Raw genomic sequence first — 14,540 nt, 5'->3', positions numbered from 1 at the left:
TCTTGTAAAATAAATGTAAAAAGGCCCAATTCATGAATGAACTTAAGACGGGTCCATTAAGACCGCCAACATTCTTTACAACTTTAAGTAAATTAAAGTATAAAATATATATAATAATCCAACTATAAAACATCTAATAAAGACTAAATTAATATGCGATAATTTGATTGTTGGCGATTTTTTTTAAACTTTAAATATTACAAGTAAATCAATAGTGCTATGTGGTTTCTTTTAAATTTAAAATTATAGTAAAAAATAAATTATAAATAATGGTTCGATTCAATTTAATTCGGACGATTTTGAGCAATTTTTATTTATTTTTTTATCACCCCTGAAAATTAGTACACTGAATAGTGGTTAATGTTCGTAATTCCCCACAGCAAACAGGGGTAATAACGTAACGCAAGACCCCCTTGGGAAACCCTCACCCACACTCGATTCTATATATAAGCTCATCAAACCCTAGCCTTCATTTCTTTGCCGCTCCTCTTCTACCGCAGCTCGTTCCATCCTATTTTCAAGCGCCACAATGACGACTCGATTCAAGAAGAACCGCAAGAAGCGTGGCCACGTGAGCGCCGGTCACGGCCGTATTGGTAAACATCGCAAGCATCCCGGTGGTCGTGGTAATGCCGGAGGCATGCACCACCACCGCATCCTTTTCGATAAGTACCACCCTGGATACTTTGGGAAAGTTGGTATGCGCTACTTCCACAAGCTCCGCAACAAGTTCTTCTGCCCCACGGTCAACATCGACAAGCTCTGGTCGATGGTACCGCAGGAAGTGAAGGAGAAGGCGTCGAAGGACAACGCGCCGTTGATTGATGTAACGCAGTTCGGTTACTTTAAGGTTCTTGGTAAGGGGTCGCTTCCATCCGACCACCCCGTTGTGGTGAAGGCGAAGCTCGTATCGAAGAACGCAGAGAAGAAGATTAAGGAGGCTGGTGGCGCTGTTGTGCTCACTGCCTGATTAGGTTTCTGTGCTTTTTTGTTTAATTACTGATTTGTGTTACGATGTTGACTTTATTATTGCTGGAGGGACTTTTTATCCGGGAAATCTTGATATATTTTTATAAATGTTCCAAATTAAAGAGATTGTGTTCTGATTATATCCAATTGGATTTGCGTTTGCAGCGATTTTGTTGATTTCACAAATAGGCATTTGATTTATGATGCTGTGAAATTAAATGTGATGCAAGCTGCTGATAATTTTACTTCGTGTAGCTTTTATGCAAAAGGTTAGATTTGTTTCAAAAAATTGTATATCTGGGCTTCTTGCATAACCATCTCACTGTTATGTCAGGATACATTCTTAGAATGTGTTGTGGGAACAATGGGTGATTTTTTTTCTTTTTCCAAGATACTTCTGTTTAACTCAGGAATTCTTTTTGTTGTTCTGGGCTGCTGTTAGGTTCTTGATTGAATCTTTATGCTTATATTTCTATTGTATATATTCTTTATTGCATGAAACTTTTGTCGCTATTCAAGTTGTGGTTTGGATACTGGTATATGTTCTTATACCTAAGGAAAGCTGTGATTAGCATGTGGAAGCATGATGTGAATGTGTTATTAATGGTATCATTTCATTAATCGCTACTTAATTTTGCAGCCTTGCCGGTGTTATGCTTGATGCTATGATGTGCTGTTATGTTGTGTGTTTAATTGACTCTGGCTCTGTAATTGTGATTTGGATAGTTGAAGCTTTGTGTACAAAAAAATGTGTACGAACCATGGGTTCGTTAGTTTTGAATTTGCACGTGTTTGTTGCGAGTACCAAATTGAAGCTTGTGAGTCAATATGTAATGATGGTGATGAATTGAAGTGTATCCCTGGCATAAAATTGGCATTATACAATCTGTCGTGGGCTATTCTGTAGCAATGTATAGAGCTCTGATAAATTGCACCCTTCCCTTGTGCCTTCATCAACCAAATAACTGGCATCTATTTTACCAGCTATTCTGAGGCTTGCTCACCTTACCTCGTTAGTGCACCCTTGTTCCACATAACCACCAATATTGGGAATAAAGTTTCAGATTTACTTGGATATCCTAGTATTTTATCTGTTTTAGCAATTCACCTTTTTCATTATGGTCCCTTCGCTATCGTTCTTCTTACTGCGATTTGATCTATTGTTAAACCGATACCCCGGGAGGATCCTCAGGATTGCACACTAGCATCTGAAACTATGATTTTGTAGTTATCCTCCCATGATTGCATGCTAACATTTGAAACTTTGATTTGGTAGTTTCTTTTCGAACCTTTGGTTGAACACCACAACCCTGAGTGCTCCATCTGTTGGAATATATAGTATTGGGTACTGGTTACGTACAATCTATGTTATCTGTTGTGATCACATATGTAAATGACTTGGGTAAGAACATTATTAAGAATGTTTTGTGATTGCAACAATGAACAGGACAAAGCATCAGCTTCACCTTATTTCAGTAGGGGTAGCAGTGTCTCCAGGGACAAGTTCAAGTGTTTGGCTTAAAATTTATCTTTGGTAGGTTTTGTATTCGAATTTGTGTATTAAAAGAAAATAGGGGTGAGAATGCTTTCGGGTCGATGGGTTCTAACTAGCTTAATTAATTTTAAGTTGGTTGTGCTGCTTAAATTTAATTAAATCTTACGTGAGTCTTGAGTGGATTATTGAGTTAATATGAGTTGTTGACTGTTATTATTGGGTTCAACATACAAAATAAAAATAGTAGTTGTCCATAATTGATTAAATTTGTTTTTGTATTATAAAGATTTAATGTATAAATAAAAATATCATAATTTATTATTATTCAAAATAAAATATATGATATTGATTAATAATTATAATATATGGTCATTTTTTAGTATAAAATTAATAAAGTATTAAATATGAAATTAAATATATAAAAATTTTAAAAATAAAAAAATAGAAAAAGCTCGTGAATGATGAACAGAGGGAATTGAACTCGAGCTCGAGTCGAGTTCAAAATTGAGTTGGCTCGTGAAGTTTGCGAGTCGGCTCGACTCGTCTGCCACCTCTACATATGGCTCCCAAAACATATAAAAGGCAAAATCACATTTTCGGTCCTGTAATTTTAAGTCGTTAGCACCTTTAGTCATGTAACATATTTAGTCATTGTTTGCCGAATTTAGTCTTAAATATCTCACATTTAATCTTTTTTTTACAAATTTAATTCTGTATTGATAATTTTGATCCCTTTCACATTGTATATGATCCTATAACTATAGGTCATTACTACCAAAATTGGAACATATGATTAAATTTGTCAAAAAATGACCAAATGTAAGATGTTAATAATTAAATTTATTAAAAAAAGAACTAAATATATAAATAAAGTATGCTATAGAACAAAAAATGCTAACAACATAAAGTTACAAAATATGTAATTTTGCCTATATAAAATTACACACTTTGTTGTAAAAATGAAAACAAAGTTCGTGCTGGTTATATCTTGATTATGGATTTTCCCTACTGTTTTCCTTTCGTAAAAGCATATGCACTTCTTGAATTTTCATGCTTCATTGCTTCCTTAATGGTAGTTTTGGTTGAATTTGATGAAGGAATGAGTTTTGTTGTGTTGAAAGAGAGATTTGGTGAGATGGGTTTGAGGGTAAATTTTGACAAAAAATGACCAAAAATGTAAATACCTCATAATGACTATCTAAGGAGGTAATTAAATTGCTTCATTTTGAAAAATACAGGCGAATAAATTGCCCATTTGCAATATTATAGTGAGGTAATTAAATTGCATTAAACTTATAAGGTAATTAAAATTATTTTTATATATAATTTTTATACACATTTATATATTATTTATTAAAATGTAATAAATAAATAAAAATTGTGATTATATTTTTTCATTAAAATTTTAGATTGGGATAATTACACTCCCTTTCTATGAGGTTCGGTGTCATTATATGTAGACGCCCTGTAGTTTGGAAAATTATATCTAACACACATGAGGCCTGCTTCAGTCTAACAAATAAGTCCATCTATTAGTCAAAATTCACTGAATAATTTTCTTATATTAACAAAAAAATTAAAAAAATAACTACATTTATCCCTAATTAGTTTATTACTAATTTATTTCGGATCAAATAAATCTTTTAATGATCAAATTACCCTCATACATTTTCAGGTATTAATACATGCAAGAAGATATATTTTTACCGTTATAAGGATAGTTCAGTCAGAAAAAATTATTTGGCCTGCTATAAATGAGTAATGAGTCAATCGAGGGTAAATATCAATTTTCATTCAATTTTTTTTGTTAATATTAGCGAATTCAGTGAATTTTGACTAATGAAAATATCTATTTGTTAGATGGAAGCAAACCTCAGGAGTGATAGATATAATTTTTCAAACCACAGAAAATTTATGTTAAATTATACTAAATCTCAGGAGAGGGGAGTGTAATTATCCCTTTTAGATTTTTATCGAAATTGGACCACCTAACTAAGAACCAACATTCGGTATAAGATTTTCATGTACCAAATTTCAGTGTAATGAATTTTCAATTCAATTCGCATAGTTCAATCTTAAGGTATTCAGTGGATCAGATTGGCTCAGGATCGGTACGGACTAGTCCGAAAAAATTAGGTCTATGATCAACCTATTACTATTTATGATCGATCTTGTAACAGTCTTAAGCCTTTAAGTGTTCCCCAATTGGGTCCAATTTTAAACCTAGGCCCAACACATGAACTAGCCCGGTTAAGGCCTGGACCAGGCTATACTAAGACTGGATCAGAATTGGACGTGTTTGTTTTATTATTATTATTTTTATGATATTGAGGTCTTCTTATAAATAATTATTTAAATTTATAATTATCTTATTAAGTAAATAATTAATAAATTAAATCACATGAAAAGTTATATATAGAAAAAAATAGTTAAGAATATATAATGAACTTAAATAATAATTTTGACTAACAAGTTTACAATAATAAACTTAAATAATAAAAAATTCAAAAAGAATTTAAAATAAATTTTTTTAAAAAAAACAAAGAATATTAATGAATTAAAGTGCTAAAAATTTTAAAAGTGGAACAATATAGATAAAAATTTCAGTTTTCAAGAGTATAAAAACACTATTAGAATAGTCAGCTTAGAATAATAAAATAAAATTATATGTCATGTATTATTAAGGAAAAAAAAAACCCAACAAGCTCGGCCTAAACTTAATCCAGGACTAGATAATCTTGGATCACTGAACTGAGTTGATTTCAAATATTAATTTCTGATACCGGTCAAAAACTAATCCGATCCCAAATAAACCTAGACTAAACTAATTTATTTATTTTATTAATTCAATTAGATCTTGAATTGAATTAGCCTAATTCAATCCAGTGTGCATTTTGAGTTTAATCTTATGGAATGAACACCAAAATCCTAGGCAATGTTTGGATTCATATTTTTACATTTTCCAAAATAAGATAAAACACATTCAATGCTTGATTTTGTGTTTTTACACCTTATCTTTGTATTTTTTTATTTTTCAACTTTCTATAATATATATATATACATTTATATATATAATATTAAAAAGACATAATTCGACAATAAACAGTTATTTTTGTCTTAAAAAGTACAACATTAAATATACAATATTTATATATAAAAATATATATAAAAGAAATATGATTTGACAATGAATAGTAATTTTTGTCTCCCAAATCTCAATATTAAATCCAAACATACTATCTATCTTCAAAACACACTTACTCATCTCTATTTTTAAAATACAAAACAAAACACTCAAAACACAAATCTAAATATACGAATAGCCAAACAGGACTAAGATCTGATTTTTGTGTGGGGAGAGGAGTTGTGGACTAGAAAAAGAGAGGGTGAATGGGGCAGCATCAAAACAGCCGACGTGCCAAAAACTAACTGGTTCTTCTCTGACATCTCAAATCCTAGAAAAGAAATGCAAAAAACTTAGCCGGATAATCTTTTGAAAAATCCACTCCACTCCTCAATTTTTCTTTTCATTTTTGCTCTCTCTCTCTTCCGAAATGAAAAACCATTTTACTTTCTGAACCCGAAAAGTCTTCCAGGAGAAGAGGGGAATTGAATTCCGTTTGAACAATGGCGGCCCTGACTTCAGTCTCGTTTGCTGCAATAACTCAATCCACCGACAGGAAAGTCTCAGTTCCGTCTACTCGCACTTATCTGGCGTCCAATTTCTATGCTTTTAAGCTCCGCTTGCCCTATGATTCGTGCAATTTTCGGAGCGGGAGCTCCAGTTCTCGTATGGTAGTTCATTGCATGTCCACTGCCACAGGCAAGGATCAGTCTCTCTCTCTCTCTCTCATATATATATATCTCGGTCGGTTTTGTGGGTGTGATTTTGTGTTCATTGTTTTGCTACATTTGTCAAAGTTGGCTTTCAAGATTTTGGATATTTTATTCTTTCGTGTTGCAGTGTGAAACTTTGAACTGGAAGCTCCGACAATTAGGAATCATCTTTGGTAGTATAAAGCTTATGGTCTTTGATTTAAACGGAATAAAATAGTTCAAATGATTGTCCAGCAGCACAAACACCATACTCATTTTGTGTTTTTCAAGTGTTATAAGTGAAATTGTATTAGTTGCGCAGATAGTAACACTTTAACTCATCCTGAATGAGCATTGATATCATTGTGGATGGAGATGGTACGAGACATAAATGCCTACTGATTTCATGAGTGTACGGGTTACTTGGTTGCTACCTTAAGCTGAGTTTTGGGGTTGTGGTTCTACTCTATTTGGAAAGAAAAAAATGATATGATGTGCAGGAACTCGTATATATGTTGTTTCTCTTCAAAAAACCATAAAGTTAAAGTCATCAAATCAAACTTTTGTTGCTTATCCCTATTTAGGTTTTTTCCTGTTATTCTTATGATTTCTTCTTTGGTCAAGGCTTCCCTTTGGATATAGAATAGTTCTGAAGAGTGTGTTCTTCAATGTAATGAGTCCAACATTCTTCTTTGACTTAATCAAATCTTCCATTTACCAAAAGGAAAAGACAGTATAAAATGAATAAAGTGCTTTAAGTTTACTTCTTAATTGTTTACTTACTCTTTAAAGATAGGTTTACATGGCCTGCTGATCTACTGTAAATTATTTGCTTCATTGATATTTGTATTGGCTGAATTGACTTGTCAGTATTCTGCATAAATTCATCATACCTTGATAATTTTGTTAGTCACCCAAAACACATGGAAGTATGAATTTTCTTTTACAATACTCAGAATTTTGTTGTTCTGTAAAACGCTGCAACATGATATTTTTCCAAGACTATGCTGCAATTCTACCTTAGACGTTATATCCGAATGAACTTTGTTAATTTTACAGATATTGGTCAAGATTACCTGTAAATTAAAGAATAGAGCTTTCCTGTTAATCCTTAATCAGGCTAACAACTTGGGAGACTTTGAATTTTATAAGTTCTTTGATTCAGCTTCTTTTGATCTCTTTGCTGTAAGCCTATAAGTGAATTTCTTTTGATTTTACTTGCGCTTTTCTTCTCTAGTTTACTGCTTATGAAATTATTTTATGGATGCTGCTTTCAGATCCACCTACAGTGTCTGAGACAAAGTCGAATTTCTTGAAGGCATATAAGAGACCAATTCCAAGTATATACAACACGGTATTACAAGAGCTAATTGTACAGCAGCATTTGATGAGGTACAAGAGGTCATATCAGTACGATCCTGTCTTTGCACTTGGTTTTGTTACAGTCTACGATCAACTCATGGAGGGGTACCCAAGTGATGAGGATAGAGAGGCCATTTTCAAAGCTTACATAGAGGCTCTAAATGAGGATCCTGCCCAATACAGGCTCGTATAAAACAACTTGAACAAATATTTGATATCTATGTTTGTGTTTTTGCACTTTATTACATGATGGATATGATAAAATTATGTACGTTTCTTCAAATAGGTCGTCTAATCAAATTTTGATTGTGAACTGTGTAAACACTTACATCTAAGAGAAAGCTTTGAAGCTACTGACTTTAAACCATGTTTATAATATTAGCTTTTTCATGTGTCAAAACTGTGAAATGCAGTTTATCTTAAAATGTTGACACTCCGAGTAATGTTGAAAAGCACTTTTTGCTCTCTCTGATTTCAGTTGCTAATTTGCCGTATTAAGGTTAGCTGCTTTGTACTTCAGGGCTGATGCAAAGAAGTTGGAAGAATGGGCCCGTTCCCAGTCTGCCAGTTCTTTAGTAGATTTCGCTTCCAGAGAAGGCGAAGTTGAAGGCATTCTAAAGGACATTTCCACAAGAGCAGGAAGCAAAGGAAGTTTCAGCTACAGTAGGTTCTTTGCTGTTGGTCTCTTCCGCCTGCTTGAGTTATCAAATGCAACTGAGCCAACCATCTTAGACAAGGTAAAAATTAAGTGGGAGTGTCCAGAAAATTTCTGATGCTATCCCTTAAAGTTGCAAGGATTGTGCAAAGCATACTTTATATCAGTTAATTGCCAGGGTTTCCCACATGAAGAGAATAATATTGAAGCAGGCTTGACGTATACCGTGAAGCCCTTAGTTTAATAACCAGCCATAAGTTTGAACAGTTTGTGAATTATCTTCACATACGGAAAAAAGCAACTTAATTCAGGAATGAGCTATTCGAATGAGTGGCAATTGAAAGGAGATTTTGTCAGCCACAGCTATCACTAGTGATTTGTAGTGGTGTATAGATAAGTTAGCTTGAACTTGGAAACCTGTAAATGTGGATTGCACTGGCATATCTTTTTCCACTTAAGTGTGCATCTGGACCAGACAACTAGATCAAGTATGAAGAAGTAAACAAATAGAATTTAGTTTTACATCATAGACGATAGATACTATTGAATGACAACCTCATTCACAACTCTTAAGTTGTTACCAAGAAAGATATTGAATTTTTAATCTCCAATATACACCATTGCGTGCTTTATTCTTTTTATGAAGCCTAATGTGTGAAAATCTGTACACAAATTGGAGGCAGTGCAATTTAAGCTCATGTCTCTGTTGGTCTCCCATTGTTGGACCTCGTTAAGTACATGTAACTAACAAAATCTCCCATCACACGTGGCCACCAATATCAGTGCTCCCCCTTGATGTGAAACCTCCACTCTCTACAGGCTGAAATCGCCAGCCCATATAACATATCATCACATCCTACTTTGTCAGTATACAAGTCTTGCTATGCCTTAACCAACTTGCTCGAAGCATCCAAGAATTTTGCCAACCTTAGGGCTTAGGCCTTTCCAAGTATAAGATTTGGTGCTACCATTGTGCTAAAAGCTACAAGTTTTAGCTATATGTGACTAATTTTTTGAACTTTCACCGAAACATTAGCACAACATTTCAACTGTGACATGTAGGTCCCACATCTTGGGCCTGCGCATAGTTATTAATGGCGCGCCATGGCGCAAAGGGCACGAGGCGCAAGCCCAGCACCTTTTTCAGAAAATGGTGCTGGGCTTTGCCATGGCGGTGGCATGCCTTCCAGCAAGGCGCAGAGGCGCCCCTTCTGTTAGCGTCAGAATAAAACTGGCTTTGCCCAGTTGAAATGACGCAGTAGTGGCAGAGGGCGGCTACAGGGCAGGGTACGCTTGCGAAGGCGGTGGCACGCTAGGGTTCCTGGCGGCAACGCCGATCTGGGACTTCGGCGGCGGTGCAAAACTAGGGTTTCAGAGAATGAGGAGAACTATGGTTTCACACAAGGAGAAAAGAAAAAAAATGAAAAGGGAATAAAGATTTAAAAGGAAGGAACAGAGAAATTTGGGGTTTTTAAAACTTTTTAACTTAATTTTTTAAAAAAAGTTACAGAATTATGTGAAAGAAAAATTCAAAAGAAAAGAGAAAATTCCTTACTAGTTGTTTTACACATTTATTTTATGATATAATGATTAATATAATTTCTAGTATTTATATTTAATTGTTTGTCTAATATTAAAGTTAAAAGATATATTAATATCTGAATATATAATTTATTTATGCAAATTTGCATATTACTTCAAAAATGCGCGCGCCACGCCATGCGCCGTGTGCCTTGGCTCCAGGACACCTTTGTGCTGTGGCACGCTGTGCGCTTTTAACAACTATGGGCCTGTCATGTTATCACACTCTGGCCCATTGGGTGGTACTGGAGCCTGTAAGTTAGACTTTTAGCACAATAGACTCCACCATTCTGAATGATTGGAAACACAAGTCTATGCCCTGCTTGGTTTTCCATTTTGTTTGTCTGGACCGGGGTGTAGCTTCTAACAAAATTACCTCATGCACAAGATTAACAATTTTGAGAATTGGTGGCTGGTTTCTATTCTAATTTTTCCTTTTCTTTTTTAATGTGATTCTTTCTACTTTCTAGTAAAAGCTTAAGTAGAACTAGGCTTCTACACAAGCTCCAGTGTCTATTTTCAAGATTAACTTCTTGTCCTACTATTTGTATCTGAACGTTGACTTGTTCTCTAGTAAATATTTTAGTATTGAGTGTCTTAGTTGTAATTTATAACTGCTTGCTAACAATAATACATGGTTTTAGAGCACATTCATTTTCACAATATTGTTGCATCAGTAGATTTGATCACTGCGAGCGGTAAACTTTGGACTTTTAAGGGATTCTACTTGACCCAGGGTACTCCGGGCTGCAGCCAGCTGTACAATGAGAAGCTCCTGCAGCCTCTAAGTGACAGATATTGCAAAAGATAAACGAATCACCTTTTGCTCTTTGAGGGGAAAGAAATACTGGATTTACAGCTGTATAAAATTTTAATTTTAGCATGAGGATTAGCCAACAGAAATAGCAATCTTTGTTGTGCTCATAATTCTTATTTTATCCTAGGAAATTATGGAGCATGAATCAAAAACTTTTTAATGATGAGGCAAGTACCTACAGGCATTTGGCATGAAATGTAGGATGAATTTTTTGTCTTCGTGGTAGTGCTAAAGGAGGTGAAGTGCAATATGTGGCTGACACATGCAAAATCTTTCTTTAGGTGGTTCTCATAGCTTTTTCCCCTCGTAGGGCATATGATAACAAAGGTGTTCTAAGACATGGATTTACTATTAAGTTTGGAACCAACACTCTTTGGCCCCGAACATACTAGCAAAACGTTATACTGTTTTGACCTGAGAAAGTATTAATGCTGTTGTAGAGGCCGTGTACTTTCGATTCTTGATTCATGGACACATTATAGCTTGTGCACTTAGTGGTCGCCAGTGGTTCTTGGGACATGAAAAGAACGATGAAAAGAATGCCTCAGGTTGTACTTTATAATCAGGAGGCTTGCCATACAATATGAGAAGCAACTAATAGCTATGACATTGCTTCTTTGTGTATCAAGTAAAAATGTCCACAAGCTTGCCTTTCCATTATAAACTGTTTTTTATGTACTTTGAGGAGCAGCTGCCAATGCTATGCTAGTCCCAATTTAGAAAAACATGTCTGCATATCTGGAATTGGAAATCATACCATCATTGTTTCACTAGTTTTAAGGATGAAATCATGCTTGCATGTGGATTCCGGTGGATTAGCCCATTAATAAATTTTACATCCATATATGGGAGAGCTGCTGAGTATGAACTGGTGAAAGGATATGGGCTCTAGAGATTTGCTCTTTCTGTTTAACCATGATTTTGATTAGATTTGCATGTGGAAGTTGATTTTCTTATTTTTGATGCATCATAAGAACTTGGTGCTTAACTGAGATGCAGGCATATAGATGTCTGTCTTGAAAAAAACTTTGAAAAAATGACATTGGGGATTATGCAATCCATGTTCCCTCATCTTGACAAGAAAATAAGCCTTTGGTTTACTTTGTGTGGGTTTATGATTAGGGAAATGTGCTTCATGGTTTATGGACATTATTAGCATTTATAAATAAATGCTCCTTCGTTTTTTTCCTTTAGTCATTTGATTGTTTTGAAGCATGAACAAAGCTCCATTTTTTATTTGCATATTATCTTCCAACCATTTGATCAACTCCATATGTTTTATGAACTTTTGGGTGTAATTATTCTGAATCAAGCTCACTGAGTCGAGGGTTGGGTCATAACTTGACTAGGCGGGCTAAAACAATAGCATAATGTACTTCTCGTGAATATTAGAAGGAAGGATCTCCAAATTTCAAAATATTCTTTAAGTGTAAATGTCACCATAAAAGTCACATACCAACTTTATAAATCTGCTAGAAAAAGGAGTTACACTAATCAGAAAACCAACCAATCTGAAGAAAGTTCCCCTCTGAAAGATGTGTTGTACTTCCCTTCTCGCTACACGCAACTCAAAAACAAGAAAAAATTGTCTGTTCCAATTATTGGTTTTCAATCATCCTGCAATTGGGCATGCTTTCTTTGATATGTTGTAATTTTATTAGCATCACCATATGACCATAGTTATAAATCTCTTAGCAGCAACAGGAGCGCAAATCTTCTTGGACTGTTTTTCTTTTTTGCCTTTCCGAGAAGGAGATGCAGGAAGAGTAGTTAAGACATTGCATTATAGGATTCTTCATAACTTATCTTTTTGTTGGTGGGAATTTCATTGATGTTCGTTAAACAGATTGAGTATACTGAATTAAGGCAGAATCAAGTCTCCTTGACCTCCATTTTGGCTGTGGCATGTCAACCTTAAAAGAGTAGAGGAAATTTTAGTTGTAATTTTCTCACTGATGATCTCATTTCATCGTCTCATCTTAATGTGGAAAGGAGAGATGAGAGTTGTTTAGATGAGATTGAGAGAATTTTGTGAGATAAAAAATGTGATAATATGATAGGGGATGAACGTTTAAAGATGTCAGGAAAAATATAAAATGTAATGATCATGGTTGAAGTGATATACTTTGTGGAGTAGTAAGATGTGTTTGAGACATTATGAAGAAATCTAATGATCATATATACAAAGAAGAAATATTTCATGAGAGGAGATTACATGGAAATATTTGACAAGCAATCCTAGCAATAGTACCTTCTGCATATCTCATCTATCTTCTTTTTCTTCGTCTTAGACATGTAATTAGATGATTGCTGCACCTTTTGGAAAAGGTAGTTCTGCTATTGATAAAAGCTTCTCTGATTCTTCAAAAGCCCCCAACTATGTCGTATACTTCTCAGGGTTATGATTAAATGACCTTATTTCACTTTTATTTTTCTGTTGAACTTCCTTTGAGTTTTTATAACGTAGTTTACTATTACATAGTTTACTCTTATTCCAAGTCAAAATTCCATATTTATGTTGCACGAATGTATATGTTTTCTTATTAGAAGCCCCTTTATTTCATAATAGAGAAGAGATGGACAAAGTACTGTATTTTTTTATTTGCTTATCACTTGGTGCCCAGTATCCAATAGAATTTGTACTTTGTTTGCTGTTGATATGGTTCTCCAATGATTTGACAGCTTTGTCTTGCGCTAAATGTAAATAAGAAAAGTGTTGACCGGGACCTTGATGTCTACCGCAATCTGCTTTCTAAGCTGGTTCAAGCAAAAGAGCTGTTAAAGGAATATGTTGACAGGTGATAATACCGTAATGCTTCATCTCATTGTACAATGCTATAAGAGACTGATACCTCGCGTGATTTGCTAAAACTTCAATTGAACTGACATTTTTTCTTTGCACGATAATGGCTGATTTACCACTGATGCCAAGAAAATTGATTAATACATTTCCCTACCTTGCCCCTCAAGAAACAACTTCAGCTTCGATGTGCTATTGTTCTTTTACTTCTCACATATTCATTTGTTTTCGCTACAATAAAACAGTATATACAGAGCTTACTGGCATGTATCTTTGTTTTCATTTTCTCTCCCAAATTTTGTCATGCTTCAGATCAATATCTGTTAGGAAATTGTTACTTACTGTTCTTTGTCTTTTGAATTTCAGAGAGAAAAAGAAAGTAGAAGAAAGGACAGCATCTCAAAAAGCCAACGAGGCTGTCACAAAGTGCTTGGCAGAGTACCAATCCGCCGCACGGTAGCATTTCCTTTCTGTTACCTTACGATCCGAGGGATGTACTGCATCATCATAGGGATGTACTGCCTCCCAATGATGAATTATTATAAGAGTAAGCTTGGTATATCCGGTGTGCAGGCAGATAATATAATAGAGGTCGCATATTTCTTCGATAATTTCTTGTAATACAAGCCCTCCAAACAAGGCACAGAGACCAACTTTGATATTGATATTCATGCTACTATGTTGTAAAGCTTTATGTTAGTTCCTGACCAGTAAAATTATATTGCGTTTCCCAAATTTCCAAGTCAAAGACATTTGTAACATTTGTTTCATTCCTTTTAACACCATAATTTTTGTTTGAATTTGCAGGCAGGTTCTGTACAACTCTTTTCATTCTTGTTGATGATGCTCAATCAGCTTTCACTTCCCATTGCATTTCTAGATGTCTTTAAATGTTCTCTACATAATACAGTATCGGATACGTGTTGACACGATAACGCTCGGACATGCCAAATTAAAAAAACGAAAAAGGAAAACAAGGACACGGTGTTGGATAAGCCAGGGACATGTTTGGTGGCATGTCCTACACATTTTGGATTGTTTTTTG

The 14,540-nt window shown here is 34.6% G+C and overlaps 2 protein-coding genes across 2 annotated transcripts; both read left to right on the top strand.

Annotated features, from left to right (window-relative positions):
• On the top strand, nucleotides 467–1,137 carry LOC105178543 (60S ribosomal protein L27a-3-like). The gene has a single exon (XM_011102037.2). It carries the CDS (start codon nucleotides 530–532, stop codon nucleotides 968–970), a length of 441 nt encoding a protein of 146 aa, XP_011100339.1. The 5' UTR covers nucleotides 467–529; the 3' UTR covers nucleotides 971–1,137.
• Nucleotides 5,938–14,295, top strand: LOC105178542 (protein THYLAKOID FORMATION1, chloroplastic). The gene is made up of 5 exons (XM_011102036.2): nucleotides 5,938–6,287; nucleotides 7,558–7,825; nucleotides 8,163–8,379; nucleotides 13,378–13,493; nucleotides 13,862–14,295. The coding sequence occupies exons 1-5, from the start codon at nucleotides 6,092–6,094 to the stop codon at nucleotides 13,953–13,955; spliced, it is 891 nt and encodes a 296-aa protein (XP_011100338.1). The 5' UTR covers nucleotides 5,938–6,091; the 3' UTR covers nucleotides 13,956–14,295.

Source organism: Sesamum indicum, linkage group LG16, assembly GCF_000512975.1.
Source record: "Sesamum indicum cultivar Zhongzhi No. 13 linkage group LG16, S_indicum_v1.0, whole genome shotgun sequence".
Taxonomy (NCBI): Eukaryota; Viridiplantae; Streptophyta; class Magnoliopsida; order Lamiales; family Pedaliaceae; genus Sesamum; species Sesamum indicum.
Note: the sequence above shows the minus strand (reverse complement) of the source record. Positions and strands in the feature narration are given on the sequence as shown.